The 27,891-nt window shown below is 44.9% G+C and overlaps 2 protein-coding genes across 4 annotated transcripts in view; both read left to right on the top strand.

The window, feature by feature from the left end:
* KLHL12 (kelch like family member 12) overlaps positions 1-26,323 on the top strand; it is a 38,321-nt gene extending 11,998 nt beyond the window's left edge. For 2 of the 3 annotated variants that reach the window (XM_067531460.1, XM_067531462.1), the window contains exons 6-11: positions 7,234-7,340; positions 12,813-13,008; positions 13,788-13,946; positions 14,713-14,811; positions 18,853-19,039; positions 19,629-23,179. In XM_067531460.1, coding sequence (XP_067387561.1) covers positions 7,234-7,340; positions 12,813-13,008; positions 13,788-13,946; positions 14,713-14,811; positions 18,853-19,039; positions 19,629-19,755 — 875 coding nt within the window. In that variant the 3' untranslated portion in view covers positions 19,756-23,179. Of the gene's footprint in view, positions 1-7,233; positions 7,341-12,812; positions 13,009-13,787; positions 13,947-14,712; positions 14,812-18,852; positions 19,040-19,628; positions 23,180-26,193 lie in introns of those variants that run through there. The other variant, XR_010916865.1, reaches the window with a different exon arrangement.
* On the top strand, positions 25,201-27,221 carry RABIF (RAB interacting factor). The gene is made up of 2 exons (XM_067531463.1): positions 25,201-25,387; positions 26,194-27,221. Exons 1-2 carry the CDS (start codon positions 25,226-25,228, stop codon positions 26,437-26,439), a joined length of 408 nt encoding a protein of 135 aa, XP_067387564.1. The 5' UTR covers positions 25,201-25,225; the 3' UTR covers positions 26,440-27,221.
* Positions 27,222-27,891: the final 670 nt, after the last annotated feature.

Raw genomic sequence — 27,891 nt, 5'->3', positions numbered from 1 at the left:
CCGTCTCTGACGGAAGTATGGAGCTCGCAGAGATCTGCTCTGTTCTCATGAATGTTGCAAATACAGGACACATGATTCTCCTGTATTTGCAGACCCACAGAAAGTATTGCAGCAACTGGGGACATGAAGATTTCTTTGAGGACAGTTTGCTGAGGGACACAGCGACAACGAATTTCTGGTTGTTGGTGGCATTCATAGAGCAGCTGAAGATAGTGGAGTGCTGCTTCTGGGCTTGAGAAACAAGCACCGACTGATGGAATTGCATGGTAATGCAGTGTTAGGGATGACAAGCAGTGGCTGCAGAACTTTTGGGTGCGAAAGTCCACATTCATGAATCTGTTTGCTCCAGTCCTTCAGTGCATTGACACCAGAATGAGAGCCATATTAACCATGGAGAAGCGAGTGATGGTTGCACTCTGCAAACTTGCAACGCCACATTGCTACCGGTCAGTGGGAAATCATTTTGGAGTTGGAAAATTGACAGTGGGGGCCATTGTCATGAAAGTGTGTAGGGCCATTAATTATTTCCTGCTACACAGGGCTGTGTCTCAGCAATTTGCAAGATACAATGGATGGATTTACAGCAATGGGGTTCCCAGACTGAGGTGGGGCAATAGACAGCATATCCTTACTTTGGCACCAGCCCACTTGCCACAAAGTACATCAACATAAAGGGCTACTTTTCTATGGTTATGGAGGATCACTAGGGATGCTTCACTGATATCAATGTGTGCTGCCCAGGGAAGGTGTATGACACTAGCATCTTCAAGAACACGACTGTTTAGAAAGCTGGAAGCAGGGACATTCTTTCCCAAGCAGCAGGTTGCCATTGGCAATGTGGAAATGCCAGTATTGACCCAGTCTATACTTGCTATACTTGCTTCCCAAGCTCATGAATCCATACACTGGCCACCTGAACAGCATCAAGGAGAGATTCAGCTACCAAGTGCAGAATGACTGTTGAAAGTGCTTTTGGTAGATCGAAGGGACGCTGGTGGTGTTTACTTATGAGATTTGGATCTCAGTGAGAAAGATACAGTTGCCTGTTGGGTCCCATATAGTATTTGTGAGATAAAGGGGGAAGAGCTGCTGCCAGCATGGAAATGGAGTGGCTTTCTACTCAGTTTGAACAGCCAGATCCAGACTATTACAAGATACCAGGATACGTCCTTCTCTCCAATCAAAACCATCCAAAACATGGAATGGCCACCTAACCGGAGCAAAACTGAAAGACCTAGCCAAAGCACTGCCAGCAGCAGATGATGGTTTTGCAGTCGGTATCCGAGTTGGTGAACTGACAATATATAATGTATATAAGCTGCGCAATCAGCAGTGGCCCTTACCAGCCCTTCCAAAATCACAACAACCTCGTGTAACTAGGCAATTGTAACAGCCACCACACAGCCACTGGGGCTATTCAATGAACAATGCTGCAGGTGAACAGCTCCTTGAATGGTCATCAGCAAAGGATCAGTATCTACTGTTTTGAGGCAAAACAAAAGAGTACCTTCTGCTCAGCCTAGTGGAAGAAAGAATACACACACAACCTATATATTGTGGGCATGGTCTCCAGCAGATCACCACTTGAACTGTTCTGGACCCTTTCCCACACAGCCAGCTCAGGCTGGTGTTGGTACATATCAGCCTGTCATTACCAGTATACCATACTGCTTCACTAAGCTTATTATTAAAGCTGCAAAGAAGAACATCCCCATTGGATACAGGAGCTTTTTTACATCATGCGGGAGCCCAGAGAGTGAAATGCTCCTACCGGAGTATGAAACTACTGATGATCTGGACTTAAGCACTGATCTCCTGGAATTGTTGGTCTTGACAAGACAACAATGATGGACTGAGGCAGTGGAGGCCACAGATTTCATGCACGCAAGCCATAAAGCAGTGCCATGGTGGAGTGGCACCATCACTCTCTCACACGCGCACATGCTGTCTCTCGGAGTCCTGCTCATGATATGCCCCTTTGGCAAGTCTCTGTCAACTCTTCACAAGAGCTGAGAGCAATGCTGTCCTGTCTGCTACCAAAGCAGGAAGAGCAGCTGGCACTGATGGCATGCTTCCGAGCTTCCTTAAATATCTTGGGCTGAAAGGGTGCGACTGGATGGCAGCACTAATCACAGAAGTCATTACCACCAGCAATCTCCCAACAACTTGGAGACACTCAAAGGTCATTGCCATATTAAAACCTGGAAAACCACCTGATTATCCCAAAAGCTACAGCCCCAAATCTCTCCTTTCCACAACATACAAATTACTGAAATGGACGATCATGGCGAGGCTTCAGGGAAGGGTGAAGCTACTGTGAACAAGTGCTTGCACTGACTACACCTACTGAGGCCAGCTTCCAGCAGAAGTTTAAAATGGCTGCAGCTTTTATGGACTTGTCATCAGCCAATGGCACCATCTGGCATGAGAGCCCTCTGCTGAAACTATCCAACTTGCTTCATTGCAACCAGACATTTTGACTCATTAGGCCAATGCTTTTGGACAGAACATTCCGTGTCTCTCTTGGAAATCAGGTTAGCCAAAAGTGGAGTTTCACAGTAGCCTCCCACAGGGATCAGCACCATCTCTTTTTAACTTCATATATATGATGTGCCCACAATGACATGCTGCATGTTCATTGATACCAATGACCTGGCACTAATGACATAGGCCACAATACTCAAGGAAATGGAAGACATCCTTAATGCTGATCTGGAAAGTATGGAAAAATACTTTTGATGCTAGCAGCTCAAACTCAATCCATCAAAAAGGGTGTCATCAGATTTCCATCTCAGCAGTTCTGAAGCCAGGAAGATGCTGAACATAAAGTGTGGCAAGTCAGTCTCCCGTGATGCTAACCCCAGTTGCCTAGGAGAGTCTCATTCAAGTAGCCTTACCTGTCAACAATATCTGAATCAGGCGAGCCATAAAATAAAGAGTTGTATCAATATAATCCAAAAGCTAGCAGGTTCTAGGTGGGGTTGTGATGCTTGTAAGCTCCAATGCTGGCCCATGGCCGAGTACTGCACACCTCTTTGGGGAAGAGGCTTACACTCAGACCTTGTTGATATGCAGCTATGGCATCCTGAAATCCATTCCACTGCCTTGGTGTTCAGTCCTCACAACCTTCCTCCTTCAACCATCTGACAAGAGATGGCTACATTACACAGGTCCAAGACAGCTCTCGCTAACCAAAGCTCCACTCCATGACAATCAAGTTCACCCACCTTGCGCTTGTCTTAAGTCCTGCCAACCATTCTGGGTGGCTCTAGCAGCTTTTCTGTTATCCAACTTCAACTCAGAAGTGGATGCAGTGGGCAAACTCTGACATAAACAACAAGCACATCTTAGGGTCCAATTGCCTGGTTTTTTGGTCCACTGAAGATAGTGGATGACCATCAACTGTATTAGGATGTTACATGGAAGATGCACGCACCTGATGAACAAATGGAGAATAAGGATTCACTGCAGCATGGATGCGGAGAACTTCAAACCATTGAACCCATTGTGAATAAATGCCCCATATTTTCATTTCTGGGAGGTAAAGCAAAGGTACACTCTGCATCTTCTGAAGCCCTAAAATGGATTTCAAGCTTTCCTGTTAACTTGTAAATGTCGCTATTTCCATATGAAAGAAGTCTCCTAGTGGCTAAGATGTCACTACAGTCAGCGTTCAGTGTAGCAAATGCTTCCTCCAGACTTCTTATGGCCTCAGCTTTAATAATAAGAAATACTTCTTGGTTACAGAACTCGAGTAGCTCTCAATGTCCAACAGAATATAGAGGACCTCCCTTTTGATGGATGTTTTTTGTTTTCTGGGGGGGAAATGGATGAAACTCTACATTCTTTTAAGAACTCTCAAGCCACTTTGCATTCATTCGGAGTGTATACCTGAGCCATTAAGCGATGGCATTGTAGCAGATAGCAACACCAGCAGCAGTAAGTCAACTATGACTCTACAGCATTCAGGGCAGTGGTTTTACTGCATTGCTGTAATGGAGTGCTTATGTTGGCCAGTGACAGATTTGAGTGTAGACATATCCACAAATAGGTCAATGCAAGGCAACTCATGTCAACCTAACTTTGTAGTATAGACCAGGCCTTATTCCTCACTGTCAGGTAGGTTTTCCAGACTTTGTAGCTTTTTTCTTAACCCTTTCCAAATTTGTCAACATCCTGTGTTCTGTAAACTTCTCCTTTGAGGCAGCAGCTCTCCTAGCTTGTAATGAGCTGACACGGTCCTATTAACTCTTCTGGTTACTGAGTGGTGTTCATTCTTTCTTCAGTAACAAAGCTGGGCAGTTATAAACATTGGTAAAGTTCTTTAGCTCATAAAAAGCCCCAGGAATCCTAGCCCATCTATGTTTAAAACTAGGACAGAGGCATTGGCTTTAAGGCCAAGAGTATCTTGTAAATGTCTAGGCCGCAAGTCTTGATGTCTTTGGTCAGAGAAAAATTAAAAAGGCCATCCCAGGTTATGTGTACACAGCAATGTAAACCTAGGGATAGTGGGACTCAGGTCTGCTGACCCGTGTCAGGGAACCCTGGGCTTGAGTATCTAACATTGCATTTTAACCCTAGAATTTTCTGACCCGTGCTCAAACCTCGGGCTCCTGCATCCACACTGCAGTGCACAGATATGAGTCAAAGTAAACGTATCTGTGATTGTCCTCGCTTGGCGATAGGTTGGTAAGGTAATGTCACCTAGTGGTCAGGGTGACTTAGGGGGGTTGTTGGTAGGGAGTCCGGGCCCTCCCACTCCACGGGGCTCCGACCCATGGCCCTTTAAAGGCCTATCAGTGATCTGACAGCCGGGGCTGCTCTCCATGGCCCACGTCCTATCTCCCGAGCCTGCGGTTGTTCCAAAATCATCATCTGGGTTAAACATGGCGTGAAGGGTGTCCATTCACCACCAGGCACCTTTCGGTGGCAGCATGCAGCATGGTAGCTCTCTTTCTTGGGAGGCAACTGCCTCCTCCCACAGTATGGCCCTGGGCCAGATCAGTCCTGAGACTTTTCCCTGTGGGTAGTCCAAACAAAATAAAGGGAATTACCAAAGTCCAGCATTTGTATGAGGGTGAGAGGGGAAATGCTTCCCTCTCTGGCTATCTCTGTGGCAGGTCTTCCCTTCCCTCAGGGAGGGACCTTTGGGCAGTTGTCATGGGGAGAGATTCTGCCTTTCCCTCACCTGTTCTCTGCTGGAGTTGCAGGTAGCAGATCTGCTGTCTTCCCTGGTCTGCCATCAAATGAGCTGCTCCCCTGCCTTTTAACTCCTCCTTCAGTTGGTGTGCTTCCTATAGGTGTGGTGAGGTGCGGCTGGCTGAACCCAGAGCAGTTCCTTAACCCCTTGTTGCTCAGTGTGAGGTTTTACATCCCATCACAGTATCCCAAAGTGCCTAGTGTGCCTGCCCCCCTCCTACCTCCAATCCCACCCTGTTTCCTAACTGTGGCAGTGCTATTGATGGGACTCAGGTGCCCATAAGAAGCCCATGAGTACATATACTGCAAAATTAGCTCCTTTAGTGGCTGTCCTAGTAGAATGACTGTAGTTTGAGAAGGTTTTATACTGAACTACCATCTGATCTGAAAATTAGGCTCTCCACCTTTAGGCTGAGTTGCAGGAGGGGCCTGGGAACAAGGGACAGAGAGTGGAGTGGGGATCAAGCACGGAGGGGAGCAGCAAAACTCCCAGCTCAGCATGGCCCAGGGAGGGATGGCCTCCCAATATCCTGGCGGCTGGGAGCTGTATCCTGCCTGTCAGCTTTGCTCCCTGCTTCAGGCAATCTCCATGCAGTAGTGAGGAGGAGCAGGAAGGGGAATTGCCAGGTAGTAGTGGCACTTCTGGCTGCTGTGCTTGTTGCCTGCAGTGCTACTCCTCTGCCATCAGGAACTCTGTGATGCATCCAGAGGACTTCCAGGACCTGAGTCAAGCCAGTGCTGTATGCACACAGGAAAGCAATAGGGCTCCAACCCTAAGTCCCAACTTAATACAGACCCTTCAGCCCTGCAGAATCCTGTGACCCTGAGTCTGAGCTCTAGGTTAGCACATTTGCAGTGTGGATGCAAAGGGGGTTTGGTTTGAACCTGGGCTCAGACCTGGGCTTTAATTGCTGTGTAGACATACCCTCAGAGAACAGGCAGAAATCAGACAGAACGGGAGAGAGCTCTGGGGAGCTTTGGGATAAAATACATGCTTTTTTCCCCTCTTTGGCTCCTCTGTGATGTACAAGGAAGAATTAGGCAGGGTATTTAGGATTTTTTCTTTTCAGGGCTTGGCTATCCTTGTTTTATTTGGCAGCATCATGGACAACTGGGGAAGGTGTTGGAGATGATGTTTTGAGTAACAAGGAGGTGAAACTGGGCAACTGAGTGTGGGAAGAGATTTTGAAACTGTTGCACTGTTCTATATTTTTATTTACTCAAACTCCTGACAAACATTGGAGAGAAAAGAAGTTTCTTTGTTAAAGATGCAGCACTGCTCCCCTTTAAGTAAGGGCTTGGCAGACTCCCATTCCAGTAATCTGGGCCTCCAAGGAGACATCCAGAAAAAACGAGAGGAAACGTGATATTCTTGATATTTCTTAGCTAAACAGAACAAGCAGGAAAAACCCTTTCAGGCCTTCCTTACACATGATAAAGAAGCAAAAAGGGCACAGAACTCTTTTCTTTTCTTTATAGGAGAAATATTCAACACAATTCACTTTATGGTCACCTGGAAACAACTTTATTTGGCATTTAATAATTTCAGAAAATAGTTCTTCCCCCAAATCACCCCTTCTACCTTTAATAGTGTTCTATAGCTGACTTGCTTCTTTTCATTGGGACAGTCTCCCACTGTGCTTCAGGTGGGTAACTAGGTAGGGACAGCGATGTCTCTGGCTGTTTGAGGAGGGTGTAGGCAATTGATGTTCACAGTGAAATGGTGGATGAGGGAGGGTGCTATCTCTGGCCTGCATCTGAGGGGTAGCTTACATGATGAGAGAGGAGAATAATGTTTTGTGAGAAGAAGCTAGCTGCTTCTCTCACTAGCTGCTTTGAGGTGTGGGGAAGGTTGAATATTGTCTTGTGGAGGGGGGAGGGAGACAATGAGCATGGACAGCAGCATTCATTTAAAGAGGCAGCTGTGCTGTTCCTGCCACTGACCAGGATGGATCCAAAAGTTTCATAAAGGATTCCTTCTAGGTCATATTTTGGTGGCAGAGGAATTAACTTGACTGGTCTTTTTTTCTACAGGGGCTAACGAGGTTCTGCTGGTGATCGGAGGCTTTGGCAGTCAGCAGTCACCTATAGACGTGGTGGAGAAATATGATCCAAAGACTCAGGACTGGAGTTTCTTGCCAGTAAGGAATCATCTGCTTTACCACATTTTTCACCACCAGTGGGTCCTGCAAATATATTGGATCAAAATACTGAGAGGTCTGAACATTCTGATGAGGCACCAATTGCTTAGTGTTCCCCATATGAACTGTCCATTCTCTTCTGCTTAGAATTAGAGATTTATGTTGAGTTCAGAGGAATTGCTGAGGTTTAGATGTTGCAAGAAGTATTAATGATTGAGCATCCTTCTGCCACTTGATTGAGATGCACCATGTCCAACTCAGTGGCAAGGGCACTTTGCTGCTGGTGAGACTGTCTTTTAGGTGAGATATTAAATTTAGATCTCAAGCTTTTATGGCTGTTAAAAATTCCCTTGGAACTTTTTGCAAGGGTTTATATGAATTTCTATGTTCTTATCCAGATTCCATCTTAGTTCATTGTAATCTACCTCCTTAAATTACCACTGCAGTTAGGTACAGTATTCTTCATTTCCTCTCCTAAGATGTTGTGTAGTGTTGCTGTTTGCTGTTAAACAGCTGCCATTTTCTATCCAGAGGGGGCTGTATTTCAGTCGTGAAATGACGTTAGTATATAAACAGTTTACAATGAAAGAACGAGTGAAGTTTGTAGAGCACAGTAAGATCTGTGGAGGAAAGATGCCACTAACAGATGATCGTTGGTCATAATATTGACAACATAGACATAATCAAGTTTTTGGGAAAGATGAATTAAAATGTTATCTTAGGAAACACACATTGAGAAAAATGTCTGTCTTCATAGATGAATAGATTCCAAAGCCCGAAGGAACCACTGTGATCATTTAGTCTGACCTCCTGTATAACACAGGCTATGGATCTTCCCCAAAATAATTCCTAGAGCAGATCTTTTAGAAAAACATCCAATCTTGATTTAAAAATCGTCAGTGATGGAGAATCCATCACAACACTCAGTACATTGTTCCAGTGGTTAATTACTCTCACTGTTAAAAATGTATTCTTTGTTTTCAGTCTAAATTTGTTTAGCTTCAACTTCTAGCCATTGGATTATGTTTTACCTTTCTGTAATAGATTGAAGAGGCCATTATTAAATATGTGTTTCCCATGTAGGTACTTATAGACTGTAATCAAGTCACCCCTTAACCTTCTCTTTGTTAAGATAAATAGATAGAGGTCTTTGAGTATCTCATTATAAGGCATATTTTCTAATCCTTTGATCATTCTCGTTGCTCTTTTTTGAACCTTCTTCAATTTCTCCACATCTTTCTTGACTTGTGGACACCAGAACTGCACACACTACTCCAGCAGCGATCACACTAATGCCAAATATAGAGGTAAAATAACCTCTCCTGCTCAAGATTCCTCTGTTTATGCATCCAAGGATTGCATTAGCTTTTTTGGCCACAGTGTCGCACTGGGAGCTCATGTTCAACTGATTATCCACCACCTCCCCCAAATCTTTTTCAGAGTTACTGCTTCCCAGGATAGAGTCCTCCGTCCTGTAAGTATGGCCTACATTCTTTGTTCCTAGATGGATATGTTTACATTTAGCCGTATTAAAATGCATATTGTTTGCTTGCACCCATCTTACCAAGCAATCCAGATCACTCTGGATCAGTGACTCGTCTCTTCGTTATTTACTATTCCGCCAGTTCTTGTCATCTGCAAAATTTATCAGTGAGGATTTTGGGTTTTTTTCCCCCAGGTCATTGATAAAAATGTTAAATAGCATCGGGCCAAGAACCAATCTCTGAAGGACCCCACTGGAAACAGCTGCTTAATGATGAATTCCCCATTTCCAATTACTTTTTGAGACCTGTCAGTTAGCCATCTGTTAATCCATATAATTTTGTGCCATGTTACTGTTACATCTTTCTAGATTTTTAATCAAAATGTCATGCGGTACCAAGTTAAACGCTTACAGAAATCTAAGTATATTATTACATCGAGTTGTGTATCAGGTGCTCCATTGTCTTGCCCGATATGTCAGACGTACAGGTCAGTAATTACCCAGGTCTTCCCCTTTACCTTTTTCAAATATTGGTACAACATTAGCTTCCTTCCAGTCTTTGGGAATTTCCCCGGTGTGAAAATTAACATTACTAGTCCAGCAAGCTTCTCAGCCAGCTATTTTAAAACTCTTCAGTGGAAGTGATCTGGACCTGCTGATTTTAAAATATCTAACTTTAGTATCTACTTTTTAACATCCACCTGAGATACTAGTGGAATGGAAAGAGTTATATGATATGACTATATCATCTGTGTTTTTTCCCTAATATAGAACACACACATTTCCTGAACACTTATGCCTTTTCTGCATTATTACTGATAATTCCACCATTTCCATCTAGTAATGGACAGATATTGTCAGGTTTCTTTTTGTTTCTAATATATTTAAAAAACTTCTCCTCTTTAACTCTGCTGGCCAGTTTTCTCCTTTTGTTTCATTGTTTCCCTGATCAATTTTCCACACATTTCCTAACTTCTGATTTATATTGATTACTATTAACTTCCCTTTCCTTCCATATATTATATATTATTTTTGAATTTTGTATAGCTGCCTTCACTTCCCCACTGTGCTTTTTGTTTTTATTTTTAAATAATATGGCCTTCTTTGATTGAGCGATTGTGGCTTTTGGGCATCTGGTAAAATGTTCTTTAGTTGTTTGCAACTATACCCTAGAGCTACAAAGATATGGAAACATGGTTTATTTAGTATGTGATGCTCAACTTCTGAAACTTCCTTATGAGTTAACTAGATAAAGAAACCTATGAGAGAATTAGAATGTAAATAAAATTTACTTTATTGAAGTACACTAAGAACTCATGATATAAATACTTCAGAGCACTCTTCCTTTTGTTGGAACCGTGTGTTGTGGATGTGTATTTTTGCCTATGCAGAGCTAAAGTTGAGTCTAGAGTTCCATTATAAGACCTATTTCCAATCTCTCTCTAACTCCTGATTGGAGCAACTGATTTGTCTGTAAATAGTGATGTTTAATATAGAGCAGGCAAAGATTTTTTTCTGAGATCTGTGAAAGTGTTGGATTCCAAATGTTTGTTTGCTGTTTAATCAAAATGGGCTGTGTTCTAATGTGTCTAACACCCCCACACACACATACGCACACAAGCAAATCTTGCTTAGTTTTGGCTTCTGTGTTCTCAGTTGTTGGAGATTTTCAAAACTCTCAATTTTATGCACTGCTGCAACTCCTTATGCACTTGGAAATGGGACATTTTTAAATCACAGGGAAGGAATCTTAATTTGGTGGATTGGAGCCATAGAGATTAGGAAAGGATTAGGGTACCATTTCATTATCTAGGGAAGTGCCATACTGGCTTGCTACTATTTTCTGTGAGCCTTAGAGGACTACAGATGTTCTCCAAGATCAGAAAATGGGAGAGGAGAATGTAGGTGGAGTGTGGGGAGAAGGAGGAAGACAAGAGGTAAGGGTGAGAAATTAGGGATTGGAGAGGGAAACTCCAGGGCAGGAAAGGAGTGGTGGAAGTATGCTGTCTCTACTGCAACACCTAAATCAGAGCCCTCTGTGTAATGTGATCACAGGGCTGTATAAATGGCTGCATCACTGCCAGATATTTTAAAGTTGCTACATAGCTCTGCACCAAATAAATAAATTAAACCTGCAAATCAAATTGGGCTTCTGACTTTTTTGCTCCTTTTAAGATGGATAAAAAAGGGATGGAAGGCTTTTTGTTTGTTTCTGGCTTTACATTTTTTTCTGCCTTTTTTTTTTTTTTTTTACCTCAGAAGTATCAGGAGTGTCCACTCTGATCTGCCCAGGTTGTGCTGAATGTCTCAAAGCATGTGCACTATCTGCTTTCCCACCTTAATTGCAGGTATGAGGTTGAGGAAATACATCCTTTTGTCAAAATATTAACATGTTGTTGAAGTTAAATAGCTGTTTTAAAAAAAAAGTTAAAGGGATTAAAAATTCCTTCTCTCAATTGCTGCAACTCTCACTTTCTTGTGATGTCATCATATCACTAAATCAAGTCTACAGTCATTGTAGGGTATGTCTACACAGGGACTAGACTCCCTTGGCTGGCCCATGCAGCTGACTCAGGCTTGCAGGCTTGGGCTGCGAGGCTGTTTCATTGCTGTGTAGACTTGGAGGCTTAGGATCCTGCAGGGTAGAAAGGTCCCAGAGCTCGGACGTCTACACAGCAATGAAACAGCCCCACAGCCCAAGCCTCGTGAGCCTGAGTCTGCTGGCACGGGTTTTTCTTTGCTGTCTAGACAGCCCTCAGAGTCTTCAATCTAGAAAAGAACCTGAATTTCTAATATAGGAAAAGAAGCAAGGGAAAAAACTTACAAAAAACTATTCAAGTTCTTCTTTTATCCATCATAATTAAAAAAAAAAAAAAAAAAAAAAAAAGGATCTAGCCCTTCTTCCTTTGCAGGTCACCATTAAATCTCATATGGTTCAGGGAAAAAAAAATCAAAATATGAACTGGATGTGAGCAAGTCAGTGATGTTTTGGAGGTGTCAGGACTCAGGAGACCTGAGTTTTATCCCCAGCCCTGCTACTAGGGGACACTGGGTTTTGATCACCTCTCTGTGCCTCAGTTTATGTGAAATAGGGACAGCGATACCTTCCTTTTAAAAACACTTTGAGATCTACTGATGGCAAGCACTGTATGAAGCCTCATTATTGCTATTGTTTTATTGATTGAGTCTGCAGAGATGCTGAAACTATAGCTCTGTGTGAGTGTAGCTTGCCCCATTCATCTCAGTGGGGCCTTAAAACTCTGAAGCTTATTGATAATCATTTAAATGTCAATAGTAACTATTCCACCACCGATTTTTAGCAGAGACACCCTGCTAATATGTATGTATATTTGTTGCTGAATGTGATGGGAGATAGTGGAGAGGGAACACTGGAGGGGCTAGTGGCTCCTAGGATGGAGAATGAGGAACACTACTCCTCAAATTTAAAACCCCACCTACACTGCCAAGTGCGGGGAGGGGGAGAAGGGAAGGAGGAACTGCATCTCCTCCCAGTACCAATAGCTCCAGAAGAGCCTGGGTGCCATGAACTCCCCAAATCCCATTTTGCTCTGGGGGCCAAACCTCCCCAAACGTTCCCTACACACCTGCCAAACCTTCCAGCTTTCCCTGTTGACAATTACTACAGTGCAGTCAAGAGGAAATGCAAACATCTCCAGAATGTTGAAGATTTTGGGGGTAACAGAAAGTAAACTGAATTTAATTGCAAAATAAATAGTGCAAATGATACTGGCCTGGGAAGTGGGAGCAGTGACGGGGAGACCATAGGAAAGGGGATCCATATACCCAGGTCTGAGGTTCGTAAATATAATTTATGCCAAGTTTGCCACATAGAATTGAAGACTTCATCTATATTAACGGGTCCCTTTCAGTGTAATAGCAAAAAGGGATGGAATAATCTAGAGAGACTCTGATAGATCTCAGTGTATTGGTGTCATTTCCTGTCTCTCTCACTTCTTCAAATGTGTTAGAGCATCACCCGCAAGAGGCGCTATGTTGCCACGGTGTCCCTGCATGATCGGATTTATGTGATTGGGGGATACGACGGCCGCTCCCGTCTCAGCTCTGTGGAGTGCTTGGATTATACGTCGGACGAGGATGGCATCTGGTACTCAGTGGCTCCAATGAATGTTCGTCGAGGCCTGGCAGGGGCCACTACCCTAGGAGGTACACACTGATCAATACTTGTAACAGAGGTCAGACTGGTCCATTGTCAGCATGAAATGCAGTATTTCAGCACCTTCGGAGGGCAGGTGGCTGATAAAGGGAGAGGAGTAACTTCATGGAGAGTGTATCTCTCAGCATTTGGAGTTTGAGAGAGAGAACCACTTGCTCATTAACCCTAGGAGGAGTTCTTCCTATTCTTCATCCTAAGAGTATGTGTCTCTAGTGCCAGGGAGTGGAAATCTTCCCTTCTATACCCTGAAGTTCAGAATTCATCTCCCAGGCCTATTAGTTAGAAACATGCTGCTTCCAGAGACCAACTGCATGTCCCAGCTGGAAGTGGCTGCAAGAGTCTGTACTGACAGATCAGCCCTGTTCCCCCTCTCCTGGCTGGGAGCAGCTTCAGAAGCCTATATTGATTCATTTGCTGCAGTTTAAAGTGTTTTTAAACATTCTGTTAAATGTAATTTGCAGTGAACAATTGGGATGTAACTAGTAGATATTTTTCAATATAACCACATGGGGATCATGGCTAAGGAAGGCTTTGGGCTGGGATTTTTGCAGCAGGTTTCAAGCATCATGTTTTGCACCTTTTAAATAGTTATTCTAAGGAAGTGCTGATATACCATCAATGAATGGCTGTGTCTAAGGGACCCTAGGCCTCTTTTATGCACTGGAACACAGATCCATGGTGTACATGAAATAATATAAAGGGCAGGAGAAGGAGGGGGGTGTGTGTGTTTTCATGTCCCTCCGAATCCATTTCCTGTATTGTGTTGCAGAGATGATCTACGTTTCTGGTGGTTTTGATGGAAGCCGGCGTCACACCAGTATGGAGAGATATGACCCAAATATCGACCAATGGAGTATGCTGGGAGACATGCAGACAGCTCGGGAAGGAGCAGGACTGGTTGTAGCTAATGGTGTTATCTACTGCCTCGGTAGGTACCCTTAGGATCCATCAGCATTCTGCAACTATTAATGTCCCACCCAGATTTCAGGATAGAAAGCATCTATAAGGGACTCCTGTGGTGTGCCAAATCCAGCCTAAAAGAGAATCCCAGTTGTTGCATACTTCACCCTCCTGAGATATTAGGCAGCTCAGTCAGCAAACAGACATCTCACACAGTTACAGCTGAGGAGACATTTTGATGGCGTGTAGTGGAGTTCCCCCATCACAGAATCATGATACAAACCTCTCTCTTTACAGAAGCAAACTGGACAAAACTAGGTGGTGCTTTGTGGCGTAGCTTAGATACATGGGAGGAGATAGATACATGGCGTAGCTTAGATACACAGTCTGCTGTGTTTTCACTTACTGCTGCATCCTAGGTTTCCCAACCTTCCTTTGCTCCCTTGTTCTCTCTGCCCCTCTGGGCTGGTCCCACAATGTTCTTCCCCTGTTGATGCAGTGTTATGTGGCCACCCTGAGTACAATCTCCTGAAAAAATTACAGTGGCCTTCCTCAGGTCATCCCCAGCCCCAGCTGTCTGTGGCCTCCGACCCCTGCCTGGTGCAGGCTAGATTTCTGTTCCCATTGTTCTTTTGTTCATGTGTGCCAATCCCTGGGAGTAGTGTTGCTCACGCTGCCAAGAAGTCACTAAGCCAGAGCCATCTGGGATGGAGCAGATGCAGGCATTTCAGTGCTCTCTTCGCAGAAACAGTGATCAAGGTTGAACCTACTGTTTGTTCCCATGTTGTTTCCAGGTGGCTATGATGGGCTGAATATCTTGAACTCTGTAGAGAGGTATGACCCTCACACTGGACACTGGACAAATGTCACCCCAATGGCCACCAAGCGCTCAGGTAAGAACTCCAATATCCCTGGAAGCCATCATTCATCTGCTGACCTGTGGGGCTTAGCACTGTTATAGATGCACAGTGATCCTAGCAGCAGTCTTTATGCTGCCCTGGGTGACCATTTCAGGAAAGGCATTGACTTAGCTCCACAAAGAGGCTTTTCTTGCTTTCCAGTGCAGCCCTGGTGCCAAGGGAGAGTATTGTTCCCAAATGATGGGCCAAGATATCCCCTGGCCAGCAGTGATCCTCTGTGTGTACTGGGCACTCAGCACCCTAATATCTGATACGAGTTAAAAAGATCAGCAGTGCTCTCCCTTCCTTTCTGGTCACCAAAAGGCAACCTTCGGGGTTTGAAGGTTTTATGTTTGGTTTGCTTTTTAATTTTTTTAAAATGACCACAAAGGTGCTAATGTGGGAGAACCTGAGTGAAAAGATGGGGATTGCATTCAGCTCTGAATGGGATAAGGTTAGCTGTCATTCTGCTTTCATCTTTCAGTGAGTTTCCATGGTTCTCCTCTATCTGCTATGGAGGTTCTGTCTGCCATAGTCACTAACCCACCCCACTGGCTGCCAATTTCATTGTTCAGTTCAGTGTAGCCATTTGGGGGTGTCATGGTCACAGAGAGACAGGTGCTTGGCCAGTTCTATGCAGAGAATCAGGACAGTGACCTTGAAGTCTGTATTCAATGAGGAGCCAGTGAAGGGAGCAATGTATCATAGGGATGTGTTCCTAGTGGCCTGTGTTGAACAGCTGGGCTGCTGAGTTTAATGTGGGCTTACCTGCAGTAGTTGTATGTAGCACACGATAGAGTTCAGGGTGAATTCCTGGTCCATTCAACTTCCCTTTTCATTTTCTGAAAATAATTCATTTGGGGCTGAAATCATTCATCTTTCTTTTTTGTACCTACACTATATGTGTATGTGTAGATTAGCATGGGATTCTCTTCACCCTACTTAGTCAGATTAGACAGTTCTAGCTCTTCAAATTGTTCCTAGTAAATGGATCCCTCCATCCCCCAATCATTTTGCTGCTTTTCTTTGCACTCCCTCCAGTTTGTCATCATGCCCAAACAAAGCATTATAAAATATTTTCTATGAAATCTAGAAAACAAAATAGCCAATACCTTTCATTGTTACACATAAGCTTGAGAACTGAAAAATTAAGAGAAGATGTACCAGTAGGCACCTCATTAACAAAATAACCCCTACAAAGCAAGGAAATCGCTAATGTTCCATAAACAGTCTTGCCCCCAGCTTTACTGCCCAGTTCATGCATACAGACCATTAAACAGATACCTCAGTGAGAAGCCTCAAAACAATCAGAATTCTACCTATAATAAAACAAATAATTAAGTAAAGTCGTCCATTCGCTGCATAGATTCCTCTCAAAATTACACCTAAACATTTTAACACATTATTTTTATTCATGCAAAGTTTATTTTTTTAAAAAAATCCTCTCTTTTCATTCAGCCATATACAGTCCACAAAATCAAACTAGCAATTCAAGATTATTTGCCTATCTTAGGTTTCTTAATAGCACCCTTCATAGTAGCACATCCCTACAGCAATCTATCCCCACTGAGGGAAATAATTCTATGTTCCTATATTTAGAAAATGATCATTAGAGACAAAGCTACTGGATGAACATAAATTAAACTTAATTCTTATACCAAATCATAAAACGCGTCCATTACGCAGGAGCTATTCATGTCTCAATGAATGAACCAAATTGCTCAGACAGAACAAACAATATACACACAAGATCAATCATCCAAATAGATCATGTTAAAATGGCATGTAATGATCCAGTTCAACTGTCATTAAAGTGAAAGTAAAGACAGCCATTGATTTCAGTGGAATTTGGATCTGATTATAAAATGTGAACACAAACCCTGGGACAGGGTAAAGGTTGTTTGGATGCTGCTCACATTTTTGTTTGCAGACTGGGTGTTATAGTTGGTATCGGAATTCTTTATATAACTTTAGCTTACTTCTACAGGTTTTAATGTGTTAAGGTTTTTACAGTTGTGCTTGATAATAATATCTTCCCTTGAACTGCACTTAGCAAGATTAAATGTAACTCATTGAAGTCTATTGTTAATTATATTTTAGTTACCCAATAATACAATACAGTAAGATCTTGTACAAGAGATCACTATTTATTAAGCAACTTTCTGTCTTGAGACCACCCCAGAATTATCCCTAAATATATCAAGTATAATTTTGCTCCAACATGGGTTAGCTTGGAGGGAATACTGGTCACTCTCCCACAGTTCTCTGGTACAGTGGAACTTTCAACAATAAAAGCAAAGCTCATCTATGCTGGAGACAGGTTTTGTCTGAGATAGCCTGAGACTATGGAATAAACTCCCCCAAGAAATAAGGACTATCATAAACCTCACCACTTTCCATACATTTCTTTCACCTTGCTTTCTCTAATATAAACACACAGCAACAGGTATACTTTATATTTAAAAAAAACATGCTACCAAAACAAGAGACCCCATTGCACATGCTTCTCCCACTGGGGAGAAAATGAGAGAACAAACATGTGACAGATGAATAGTCACATGGCTTAACGCACTACTGGAAGGCACTCAGATACTATGGTGATGAGCGCAGTATAAAACAACAATATAGTGTAGAATAGATTAGAGTCCCAGGGTAGCTGGATGTTTCTGTGAAGATGAGCAGCAGTGAAATAATTAATAGTGTTGCCTGTAACAAGGTGGCAGTATTTAAAACCCTGCCTAGAGAGACAGGTTCAGACTGGAAATAAGATATACATTTTTAACAGGCAATTAACCATTGGAACCACTGACAAATGGTCGTGATGGACAATTTTTAAATCAAGATGGGATGTTTTTCTGAAAGATCTGCTCTAGGGATTCTTTTGGGAGAAGTTCTCTGACCTGTGCTATACAGAAGGTCAGACTAGATGATCATAGTGGTCCCGTCTAGCCTTAGAATCTATGAATTTATCCAGGGCTCTTCTGTTAACCTAAATTGTTAGCAGGCTTTAGAACCCTGCATAAAGCTACTGAGCACGTTCTGCTGGCTCAGTGTGGTAGGTGTGTGACAGCTGCACCAGATCCGAAAGGTGATGTGGCCCTAGGAACAGTCAGTTTCGGAAAGAAAGTTTAGGGTGAGGTTTATTTTCTGTTGGTTGAGTTACCAGTAAAGCCACTTCCCAGGGAAAGTGTAACTTTGACTTTTTACGGTAAGTATAGCCTTTTTGGAGCAAAGTGGGAACAGCACCTGCTCACACGGACATTTTAATTCCACTGTGCTTCAGTGCTACCACATCACTGAGGTGAATGACAGCAGCTTTCACATCCTATAGAGCAAGATATTGCCAGGCTGTGTGTAGAAGGTCTAAGAGGGAAAGAGGGAAAGGAATTCCACCCCTGGCTTGGTACTGAGCAACTGTGTTCTCCCTGCTACAGCCAATGAGCTGAGCAGCAGCCGGAGACCCATGCATCGCCTGTGCTGGGGTTAGGCCTGTGTGTGCATAGTAATGGATCCGCTCACTTGCTCGGCCTACAGACTACTCCTCTGTACTGAGTGCCCCAGCGTGGCCCCCCACACACACTCAGTAGAACCATGGCAGTTCCACTGGGTTTAGACCTTTCTGCATCCTTGAGCTGGGGGAGCATGTTTAGAGCTATTGCTTCAGCTCTGTCTGCAGCCTGAGCCCAGTGCTGTGTCCCTTCCCTGTGCATATTTCCCAAACTGTCCACTAAAAGCGGGAACATCCAATTGTTTTTCACAGTTGGATGGATGAATTAAAACCACAAATTATACCAAACTTTCACCAAAAATTAAGTATTCTGGGGTAAGAACAATCAGGAAACACCTCAAGCCTAACGGGCTTTTTTGCAGAAGGTTGAAGCAAATAAGAAAGGTCCTTTCCGTCCCTGTAAGTGCAGTTGCATCCCTGCCATAGGGCTGCAGTTATGGGGACAGTGCTCCATCCTGCCTAGCTGCAGTGATAATTGTGTGCTGATGGCTGCTGCTCAGTGTAACACCCCTTCCCTCTGCCTCCAGGAGCAGGAGTAGCGTTGCTGAACGATCACATTTACGTTGTTGGTGGGTTTGATGGGACAGCACATCTCTCCTCTGTGGAAGCGTATAACGTTCGCACTGATTCCTGGACTACGGTGACGAGTATGACAACGCCTCGTTGCTACGTGGGTGCCACCGTGCTGAGGGGAAGGCTGTATGCAATAGCTGGGTAAGAAGGGCAGGCCTAGCTGCTCTGTAGAGGGAAGGTTTTTGAGGGTTTATCTACACTGGAAACTTGCTTGCGGGTAGAAAAGGGGTCTCCTAACATGCTACTAAACAAGATTTAGCCCTTAGTGCAGACAAGGACAGCCATGTCTAAAATGTATTAACAGGTAGTGTCCAACCCAGGCTGGGACAGGGGGAGTGGCTTGTTGTCACCAGGAAACTAATAGCCCATGTACAAGTGAGTTCAGTATAGCGGCTGCAGATCCCACAGGACAGCTTCAAAACGGGCTCTTCCTGCATTGCCCTTTTGGCGCCCTGAAGGAATGACAGGCTGTGGTGTCACTATTGTGAATTAAACAAGCAGCTCCATGTGCTGGAACACTGCTCAGCAGGCCAAGGAGATGGTGGGAGAGGCACTCTGGAACCACTGTGCTGACCTTATTTCAGCCTTCCTTCCCTGCGTATAGAGGTTTAGCAGCATTTTGGGCCTTCGAGCTCCCAGGGTAACTCCTCAAGTTCCCACCAAGGGCTCCATACTCCTCTCTCCCCCTCTCAGGAACCATTGCTCACTTGTAGCCCTCTGTCCCTTGCAGATACGATGGCAACTCGCTGCTGAGCAGCATTGAGTGCTATGATCCCATCATTGACAGCTGGGAAGTGGTGACCTCACTGGGGACACAGCGTTGTGATGCTGGTGTGTGTGTTCTTCGGGAGAAGTGACTTTGGGGATGCCCGTGTGAGAGAAACTCCTTGAGAAGAACAGGCTGGAGGAGGAGAGTCTTGCGTGATTTGCAGGGACGATTCTCGATAGCTATGGATGCAGGGGCTACAGGCACCTGTGCTGCTTTGAAATACATTGCATGCACAAACACATCACCTCAGCAGCTACTCGAAATCAAGAGCTCTGTGTGAAGCTAGAAAAAGATACTTGGGTGGATCAGGAGAAATTGCATCCTCTGCCAACCTGCCATCCCAACGGCTAACTTTATCAACACAGCGGATATGCCTTGAGCTCTGTCTTTGGCCAGTCAGCCAGCCTGATGAATGCTTAGGAAGATATGTACCTACAGCTGATCCGACAGTCACCTCTGAACCTGCAGTCCTTTCAGAGCCGCTGGCAGCTCCGTGCTGTCTGGATGTTTGAGGGTGAAATCCAAACTCTTCTTGATGAGCCAGCTTCAGATTTTCATATAAACTAAATGTTTAAAACAAAGTGTTCCATGTACCAAGTGTGCATCAGTGCAGATGAGTGAGCATATTGCCAGTGTGCTCTGCACTGTAGATATATCTGCAGATTATACATGGATCTGTATACGAAAGATGGAATTCGCACATTAATGCTTTCAACTACTGAGACCCAAATGTGGGGGAGGAAGAGAAGGGTCTGGCACTCCGGGTTATAGTGGAGGAGGGAAAAGCAGGGACTGACTGATGGTTGGCAAGACTGCCGTATTCATCTCTGCCTACTGGAAACGGGCTGCAGGAGATGAGGAAAATATTGTATTTAACATTCACATTTTCTTCAAGAAACTTGATGGACTCGTCTTGGGAATAGTTGCTTTTTCTGGAAGCAGAAATATGACTCTGCTGCTCACCTCAATCATGTGAGTGTTTGTCATCTTGCAGCTCAGTGGAACTTGGGGATCCCTTGGTGACTGAGACATGGGAGGGTGGGGCTCAGTCTGTTAGAATGTACACATGCTACTGAATAAGAACCATTCTCTGCCTTGAGAGCACAAGTCCACTAGAACCAGCACTTCAAACTCCTTTTTCTATAAGGTGCAACCTCTGATTTTTTTTAAAATCTGATTCTGTTCTGCTTAAGGGGCCTCTCTGAAGTGCCACTTAGAATTCTCTTTCATGCCTTTACTCTCAGCTATTTAGTTCCATGGCTCCTAACTCCTCCTCTTCTCATACCCGTAATCCTGTGCGCAAACCATACAAGCCAAGCTCCACAGCCAGCAGGTTCATCCGTTGGCTTACTAGACTACCCGCATCTTCAGCCTGTCGTGCCTTCTGGTGCTCTCTGCTCTCAAGCCTCAGTCACTCCTGCCAAGCCTCCCCCCGTGTCTGGGTTCTGGGTGGTGCTGCTCTGCATGCTGTTGATTCCTTGCTTCGGGGATGGGGTGGGATCAGGAACACGGTAGCATGAGTTAATGATGCACTTCCAGCCAACACTCTGAATTCCTCTGTTCCTATCATACATGTTTTGTGTTTCATTTCCCATGGTTTTTTTAGTGAAACAATCAAAAGTAAAGGATCAAAAGTAAAATATCTCTTGGAGTTTGGCTTTTGTTCTGTGTCCTCTAGTCATGCATTTAAGGACTATGGTAGGGATACACCTACCTCGTTGCCTTAAAATACCCTGGTTAGACCAGTTAGTCATCCATGCTGAAGTTATCTTTAGCTGTGACTTTTTGACCTGCAGTTTACAGGCATGGGGGGATGGTTCTTAAAACATGTGTCCTGTCCATTGTGGTCAGTGTTACAAACATCTTTTGAGGCTAGGAGGTCTGGCTACCTCTAGATGAACTTGCTGCCACCAAATGGGTTTGAGGCCAATAGAGGAGGATTCAGGAAAGGATTGGACATTTATGTGGGTCACGGGACCATCCAGGATTATGCTAGACAGAGATTGCTAAATGTGTTATTGTAGCTTGTGTGTTGTAGGGTCTGAAACTAGCAGCTTGTATTTAGTTCCTTGCCACCCTCTTCCAGTTTCCTCACCAAATCTTTCTGTGGTACTAGCCCTGGGTTGAGAGCCCGCTTGCTATCCCTTAGCTTGTGACCGAACCCCCTTACAAACACCCTCTCCTCATGCGTTTTGGATTTTAAACATCCAACTTTCCTGCAGTGCTGACCCCATCTCCATGAGGGGGAGGGCAAGGGCATTGGCTAGACCACTCTCTAGCCCTCTTCCTAAGCTAGAAGTGTATGAGGAACCCCCTTGCTGATGAGGTGTGAGCTCCCATGTGTAGGGATAAGATCCAAAGAGGCACCATATCCAGTACTCACTAGGAAGCACTATTTCCACACTGCATGCAGGACCCCAGGGCAGTAAATAGGAAATGGCCTAACTCAAACCTCCTAGGAGATGCTGGCATGAGGAGAGAGACCCTGGAGAGTTCACCACTCCTTTGTGGACTGGGGTCTACACTCGAAGCAGGGAGCAGCTCCTCTACCTTTCTTGGGTCAGCTCCCATGCAGAGGCCTTTTGTGTTGCTTTCTAACATCAGGCCCAGGCTTCCACTGCCAATTTCCCGATCATCCAGCCACTCAACAGTGACAGTGATGTTTGGTTCTGCTGACACCATTTAATTCCAACGAATGAAATAACAGGGCCTAAACTGGATTATAACAAGGCTTGGCCCAGTCCACAGTGCCATGGGAACCTTTCTAAGAAGACCTGTATTGAAAGGTGGTATTTTCTGGAGGGGGCATTTCTAAATATATCACGAACAAAAGAAATTCTAACAGTAGTCTAGGTTGAGTAGTACATGGAGATGGTAAAATTGTCTATATTGATTGAGAAAAGGCAGAAGTGCTCAATAAATATTTCTTCTGTGTTTGGAAAGAAAACTAGATGATGTATTCACATCTTACAGTGATGATGAAGTACTCTATTCCAACACCAACTAGGGAGGATGTTAAACATGCTTCAATCAGCAGAACTGGATAATTTGCACCGATGAGTTTTAAGAGAATTGGCTGAGGAGTTCTCTGGACCATTGATGTGGAATTTTAAAAATCTTGGACTGTTCCAAAAGTTCCGGAAGAATGCTTAAAAAACAAACAAAAAACCCAATGTAGTACCAATATTTAAAAAGGGTAATTGGGACAACCCAGGTAACTCTAATGTGGCTGGCCAAACATCGGTCCCTGGTAAAATAATGGGAAGGCTGAAGTTGGATGCAGTCAGTAAACAGTTAAAGAATGGCAGCATAATTCATGCCATTCAGCATGGTTTTGTGGAAAATAGGTTTTTTGATCATGTTTTTTGATGAAAATTGGTTAATAAAAATAAGTGTGATATATTTAGACTCCTGTTTTGGACTGACTGCTGTATAGAATTCTGATTTAAAAATAGCACTGTACAAAATCAAAGCAGCACATATTAAATGGATTAAAAACTAGCTGGACAAGGTGGGTGAGGTGCTATCTTTTGTTGGACTAACTTCTGTTGGTGAGAGAGAGAAGTAGTTTTTGAGCTTACAGAGAGTTCTTTTTGGTGATAGCATCTACCCAGCTGAGCACGCCAGGCTGGGGCCACACAGCAAACGCTGGCTCCTGCCTGGAGTACATGGGTGGCGGTGGATCTCCTGGGTCTGTGGGGGGAGGAAGCTGTGCAGGCACAGCTCTGCTCCAGCTGCAGGAACTTGCTCAAGGCATGAAGGAGAAGGGCTGTGATAAGGACATGTAGCAGTGCCATGTAAAAAATCAAAGCTGCGGCAGGCATGGTAGAAGGCAAGGGAGGCAAATAGTCACTGTGGTGCAGAGCCACAGACATGCTACTTCTACAAGGAGAGGGCTGGGGTCAGGCTGGTGGTATATGGTTGGGGGGAGCAGTCAGGATGGGGGTCAGGGTGCTTAGCCTCGGGCTGTAGGAAAAGAGAACATGGTTTTAAGGAAGAATGAAAATAAACTATTAAAACTTTCCCTGGACAAGTAAAAATGGATACCACTGGCATTCCCTTTTCATATAGGTGTAAATCGTGCAAGGTTAAATTACTGATGAAGGGTGGGAAATTAGTGAAACTTTTGTACAGCTACTGTAGATTATTCAGTGAAGAAAAGAGATTTACTTCTCTGCGGAAGGTTTTTGTGTTTTAATTCTGGCTGAGACCTTCTCCAGTTGTACAAAGCTTAATTAGAAAAGAAACAACATTGCTAGATGTCCCTACACTCCCTCCTCCCCCATTTTCCATGTATCTTCCTGGGCCACAGTAGTACCCAAAGCACTCCACCCGGTGGGAGATTACACACAAGACTGCCGCACATGGACCCAGCTGTGAGAGCCTCATTGATGTATGTGCTTGTGAAGTCCCTGCTCCCTCCTCTTTAAAGATACTTTCTCCTGCATGTATGACGTTTACATCAGCATCACATAGGTATGTTCGCATGGGTGTGGAATAAAAATCTATTTAGGGAAACTGAATTTATCTTTATTATTCTCCACTGCATGGTGGCTGCTGCTAACATAGGATGCCCATGGAATGATGGGTTTGAGAAACCTGTATCATGTAAGGTGGAACCTGCCCCCATGAGTCATTACAAACCCCTCCCAAAACACCCTGCAGCAAGTTGCACCATGGAAGAGCTACCCACGGTGCACTCTCTGTGTTGATGCAAGAGCTGCTACAGTGGATGACTCTGCTGACGCAAGAAGCATAGTGTGGACATGCAACAGCGGTTTAATTACAGCAGTGGCTGTATGTCAATGTAACTTCTGTGGAGTTAATTTTGTAGTACAGACATAGCCTGGGTTAATATAGCAAAAGATATGGAGACTATGGACCTTGACCTTGACACAGAGCTCTGCCCCTGGGGCAATCCCATCCCATCCTAATAGCTCCACATTTGCTGTGACCTCATCGCATGCTGCCTGTGTGACCCCTCCCTGTGTAATCTCACCCCATCACTTATCCCTGTGACCCCTCTGTAACTTCCACTCACCCCCATAATTGAGACCCCTCCCCTGGGTGACCTCACCCCACTCCGATCCCTATGACCCCTCCCTGTGTGATCTCACCCTACCCCTGTAACCCCTCCCATGTGCGACCATTCCCCATGTTACATAACTCCACTTCCTATCCCTGTGGCTTCACCCCATCCCATCCCCGTGACCCCTCCCCGTGTGACCTCACCCCAGGGTGAGCCTTGTAACCACTCTCATGACCTCCCCATACCCCATCTCTGTGACCCCCCATGACCTCCCCTCACCCCCTATCAGATAGCCCCGTAGGTGCCGCCTAGCACCTCACCCCCATAGCGCTGCGCATTGTGCCGCCACACCGCCACCGAATCCCCGCATCCTCCCGCCAGGCTCCTGCCGCTTGGACCTGTCACCAACCTTCCTTCCTGAGTGGCCCCGCCCTTGCGCTGTGGCCCCGCCCTCTGCTGCTGCGGGCGCGCGCGGCCTGGCCCGGCGCAGGGCGGAGGCAGATAGAGAGGCTAATGCGCCTGCGCGGCCATGGCGGCGCCCTGCGCAGGGATGGAGCCGGCAGCGGCGCCTCGGAGTCCGGGCGCGGAGGAGCTGGTCTGCGCGCGGGGCCGCAACCGCAAGGCCGTGCTGTGTCAGCGCTGCGGCTCGCGCGTGCTGCTGCCCGGCGCCGCCACCTTCGCACGCAGAGAGGTAGGGCCCCGCCCGCGTCCGCGCGGCTCCCTCCCGCCACTGGCAGCGTAGGGCCGGCCGCTTTCTCCCGGCTTGGCCTGGCCCGGTCCGGCCCGGCCCGCAGCGCTGCTCCCCTTCTTCCTCCCTCCCCGCGGCCTGTCCATTACCCCCCCCCCAACCAACCGGCCCCTGCCCTGCCAGCTCGCCCCTCCCCCCGCCCCATCAGCGGGGCCCAGCTGCCTTGACGTGTCCCCCCCCATCTGACCCATCATCTCTTATCAACAGTCGATTCCTGCTGCTGATCAGCCCTCGGCTCCATCCTCTCCCAGCCATTGGTTACATTTTCAAACACCCTCCTCTCTGCTTGCTCCATGTAATCCTCTGCAAGGTACTTCATGATCCTTCTTCAGATACCTTCTCAAAGCTTGACCGCTGTTGGGCTGTTGGTGTCCCGAGACCGCTGCTGATCATAGGGACCAGTATGTCTCATTGTTTCCTTGTGCTGCCCCCAACCATGCGGTGTCTTTTGTTTGATATTTACATTGGAAGCTCTTTGGGGCAAGGCCTATCTTTTTGTTTAGCACCCAGCACCATGGGGGCCTGGTCTGTGACCAAGGTTCCTAGGTGCTGTGGTAATACAATCAATAAAGAGTAACAATCTGTGTATCTGTGGCATGTCTCTTGGTCTGTGCCTCCTTTTGAGGCAGGGCTCTCTCTCCTGTGTCTGCTCCGCTGCTCTGAGGGCATTGGCGCTATAGAGGTGATGGCTGGTGTTTGTAAATGGTTTGTGTGTATAAATGGCTAATGCATGTTTTGTTCCTTGACAGCTTTTCCTTCCCTCCATGAAGAAGAAGACGGCCCTGCTTGCCAGCAGTTCTCCAGATGGAGACGTGCTCCAGGATCACTGGCTCGTAGATGACATGTTTTCCTTTGAGAATATTGGGTTCACCAAAGACGTTGGGAACGTAAAGTTCCTCATTTGCGCAGACTGTGAGATTGGGCCAATTGGCTGGCACTGCCTAGATGATAAGAAGAGCTTCTACATAGCCTTGGACCGTGTTTCTCACGAGTAGCATCCTGAGTGGAGCTGGGATTCTCTGCAAGGCCGTCCCAGCTGGTGGCCAGACTTCCTCAGTGCAACCATTCCATGGCTTCTAGCATGTACCAGCATGAAGCCAGTGGCACCTGCGCGTGGACTTGAACCATGTCATAGAGTCTCAAACAACTTATTTAAAGCACTGAACAATTATTATTACAGTCAGTGCACTACAGCTTCCTTTGATCCTTCCTCCCATTCTAATGTGGAGGTAGCGAGTCCACAGTCTTCCCATTTCTGATTTTTAGTTATAAGTCATGGGCAATCTCATGAGGTGTAAAATGTGAGCATAACTCTTCTTGTTACCAGATGTCTTTCCACACAAACTCGTGGTTTGTTTTTTAATTTAAATTTTGACTGGAATATTGTGATGTATTCCCCTTTGGAGAAAGCTAACTAGGAACTGCACCTCTGAGAGTATAGCTAGGTATGTAAAACTTTGCCCACTTTCTCAGGCATTTTATCCAGTGTTAGTGGTTTCTCACTATGTTTTGGACTACAGGGTTTGCCCTTCATGCCACAAGTAAAAGTTTACAACCAGGGCAGCTTTATCCCACCTTTTCAAAGATTACTTTTCCACTTGCATTAATAGTTTGAATTGTTGATGACCTGAGCTGGCGTTGCTGTGGAGGTTTCATTTTGCAGGAAGTGTAAGGGAGTTTCCTTTGTAAGAGAAAATTCATAGTAAAATGAAGTAACTGTACTTGAACTGCTATAATCAATATTCATAGGCAATTAAATTTATTCCATGTTTCTCCATGTGATGTTTGTGTTGTCTTTTGTCTATAGAAACTCTTGAGAGAGGAGAGTAAAGTATGTATACATTTTTGCAAGTCTGTACTCTTGCTGTAGACTGACTCATCACACTACAAGTACATTTGATTAAGACTCAGCTGAGAAGTTCATTAAGGTCATTCCAGAAACCTGATTGTGAAACTTGCTTAAAATTAGAATGTGCTGCCTTAATAGAAAAGTCAAATTCCTAACATACAGTACAGAAAAAAATTGGGAACTGAATGTCAGCAAATATGGTCCTCTATATAGACCAGATAAATTACAAAAGTTAGCTCTTGGGAGGAGGGACTTGAAAGGCATTTGTTTTAGCTAAAAATGCATCATGAAGAATCACTGGCTTTTTAAAACTTCATTATCTTGATGCATGTGAAAGCACTGAACTTTTTTTTTAAACCTGCAATTTTATTCCACAACAGCGTGACATATCTGAATTATAAAGAAATGGTAAGCAAGGGGCTGCTAACATACCAGCTGCTTTGTCCTGGGTTTTGGGATGGTAGGATAAGATTTCAGTGAGAGAACACTGCTACATGGACTTCAGCTTATATTTTGGTAGTAAACTTCATGAACTTTCTAAATCAAAGGAAAATCAAATCATTCTATAAGTGCTAGCGACTCAGTGACTTGGCAGAGT

The sequence above is a fragment of the Emydura macquarii genome, unplaced genomic scaffold (genome assembly GCF_026122565.2).
Source record: "Emydura macquarii macquarii isolate MOO-44397 ecotype Brisbane River unplaced genomic scaffold, CSIRO-AGI_Emac_v2 contig_3220, whole genome shotgun sequence".
NCBI classification, from domain to species: domain Eukaryota; kingdom Metazoa; phylum Chordata; order Testudines; family Chelidae; genus Emydura; species Emydura macquarii.
The sequence above is the reverse complement of the archived record's forward strand: the minus strand, read 5'-3'. Positions and strand labels throughout refer to the sequence as shown.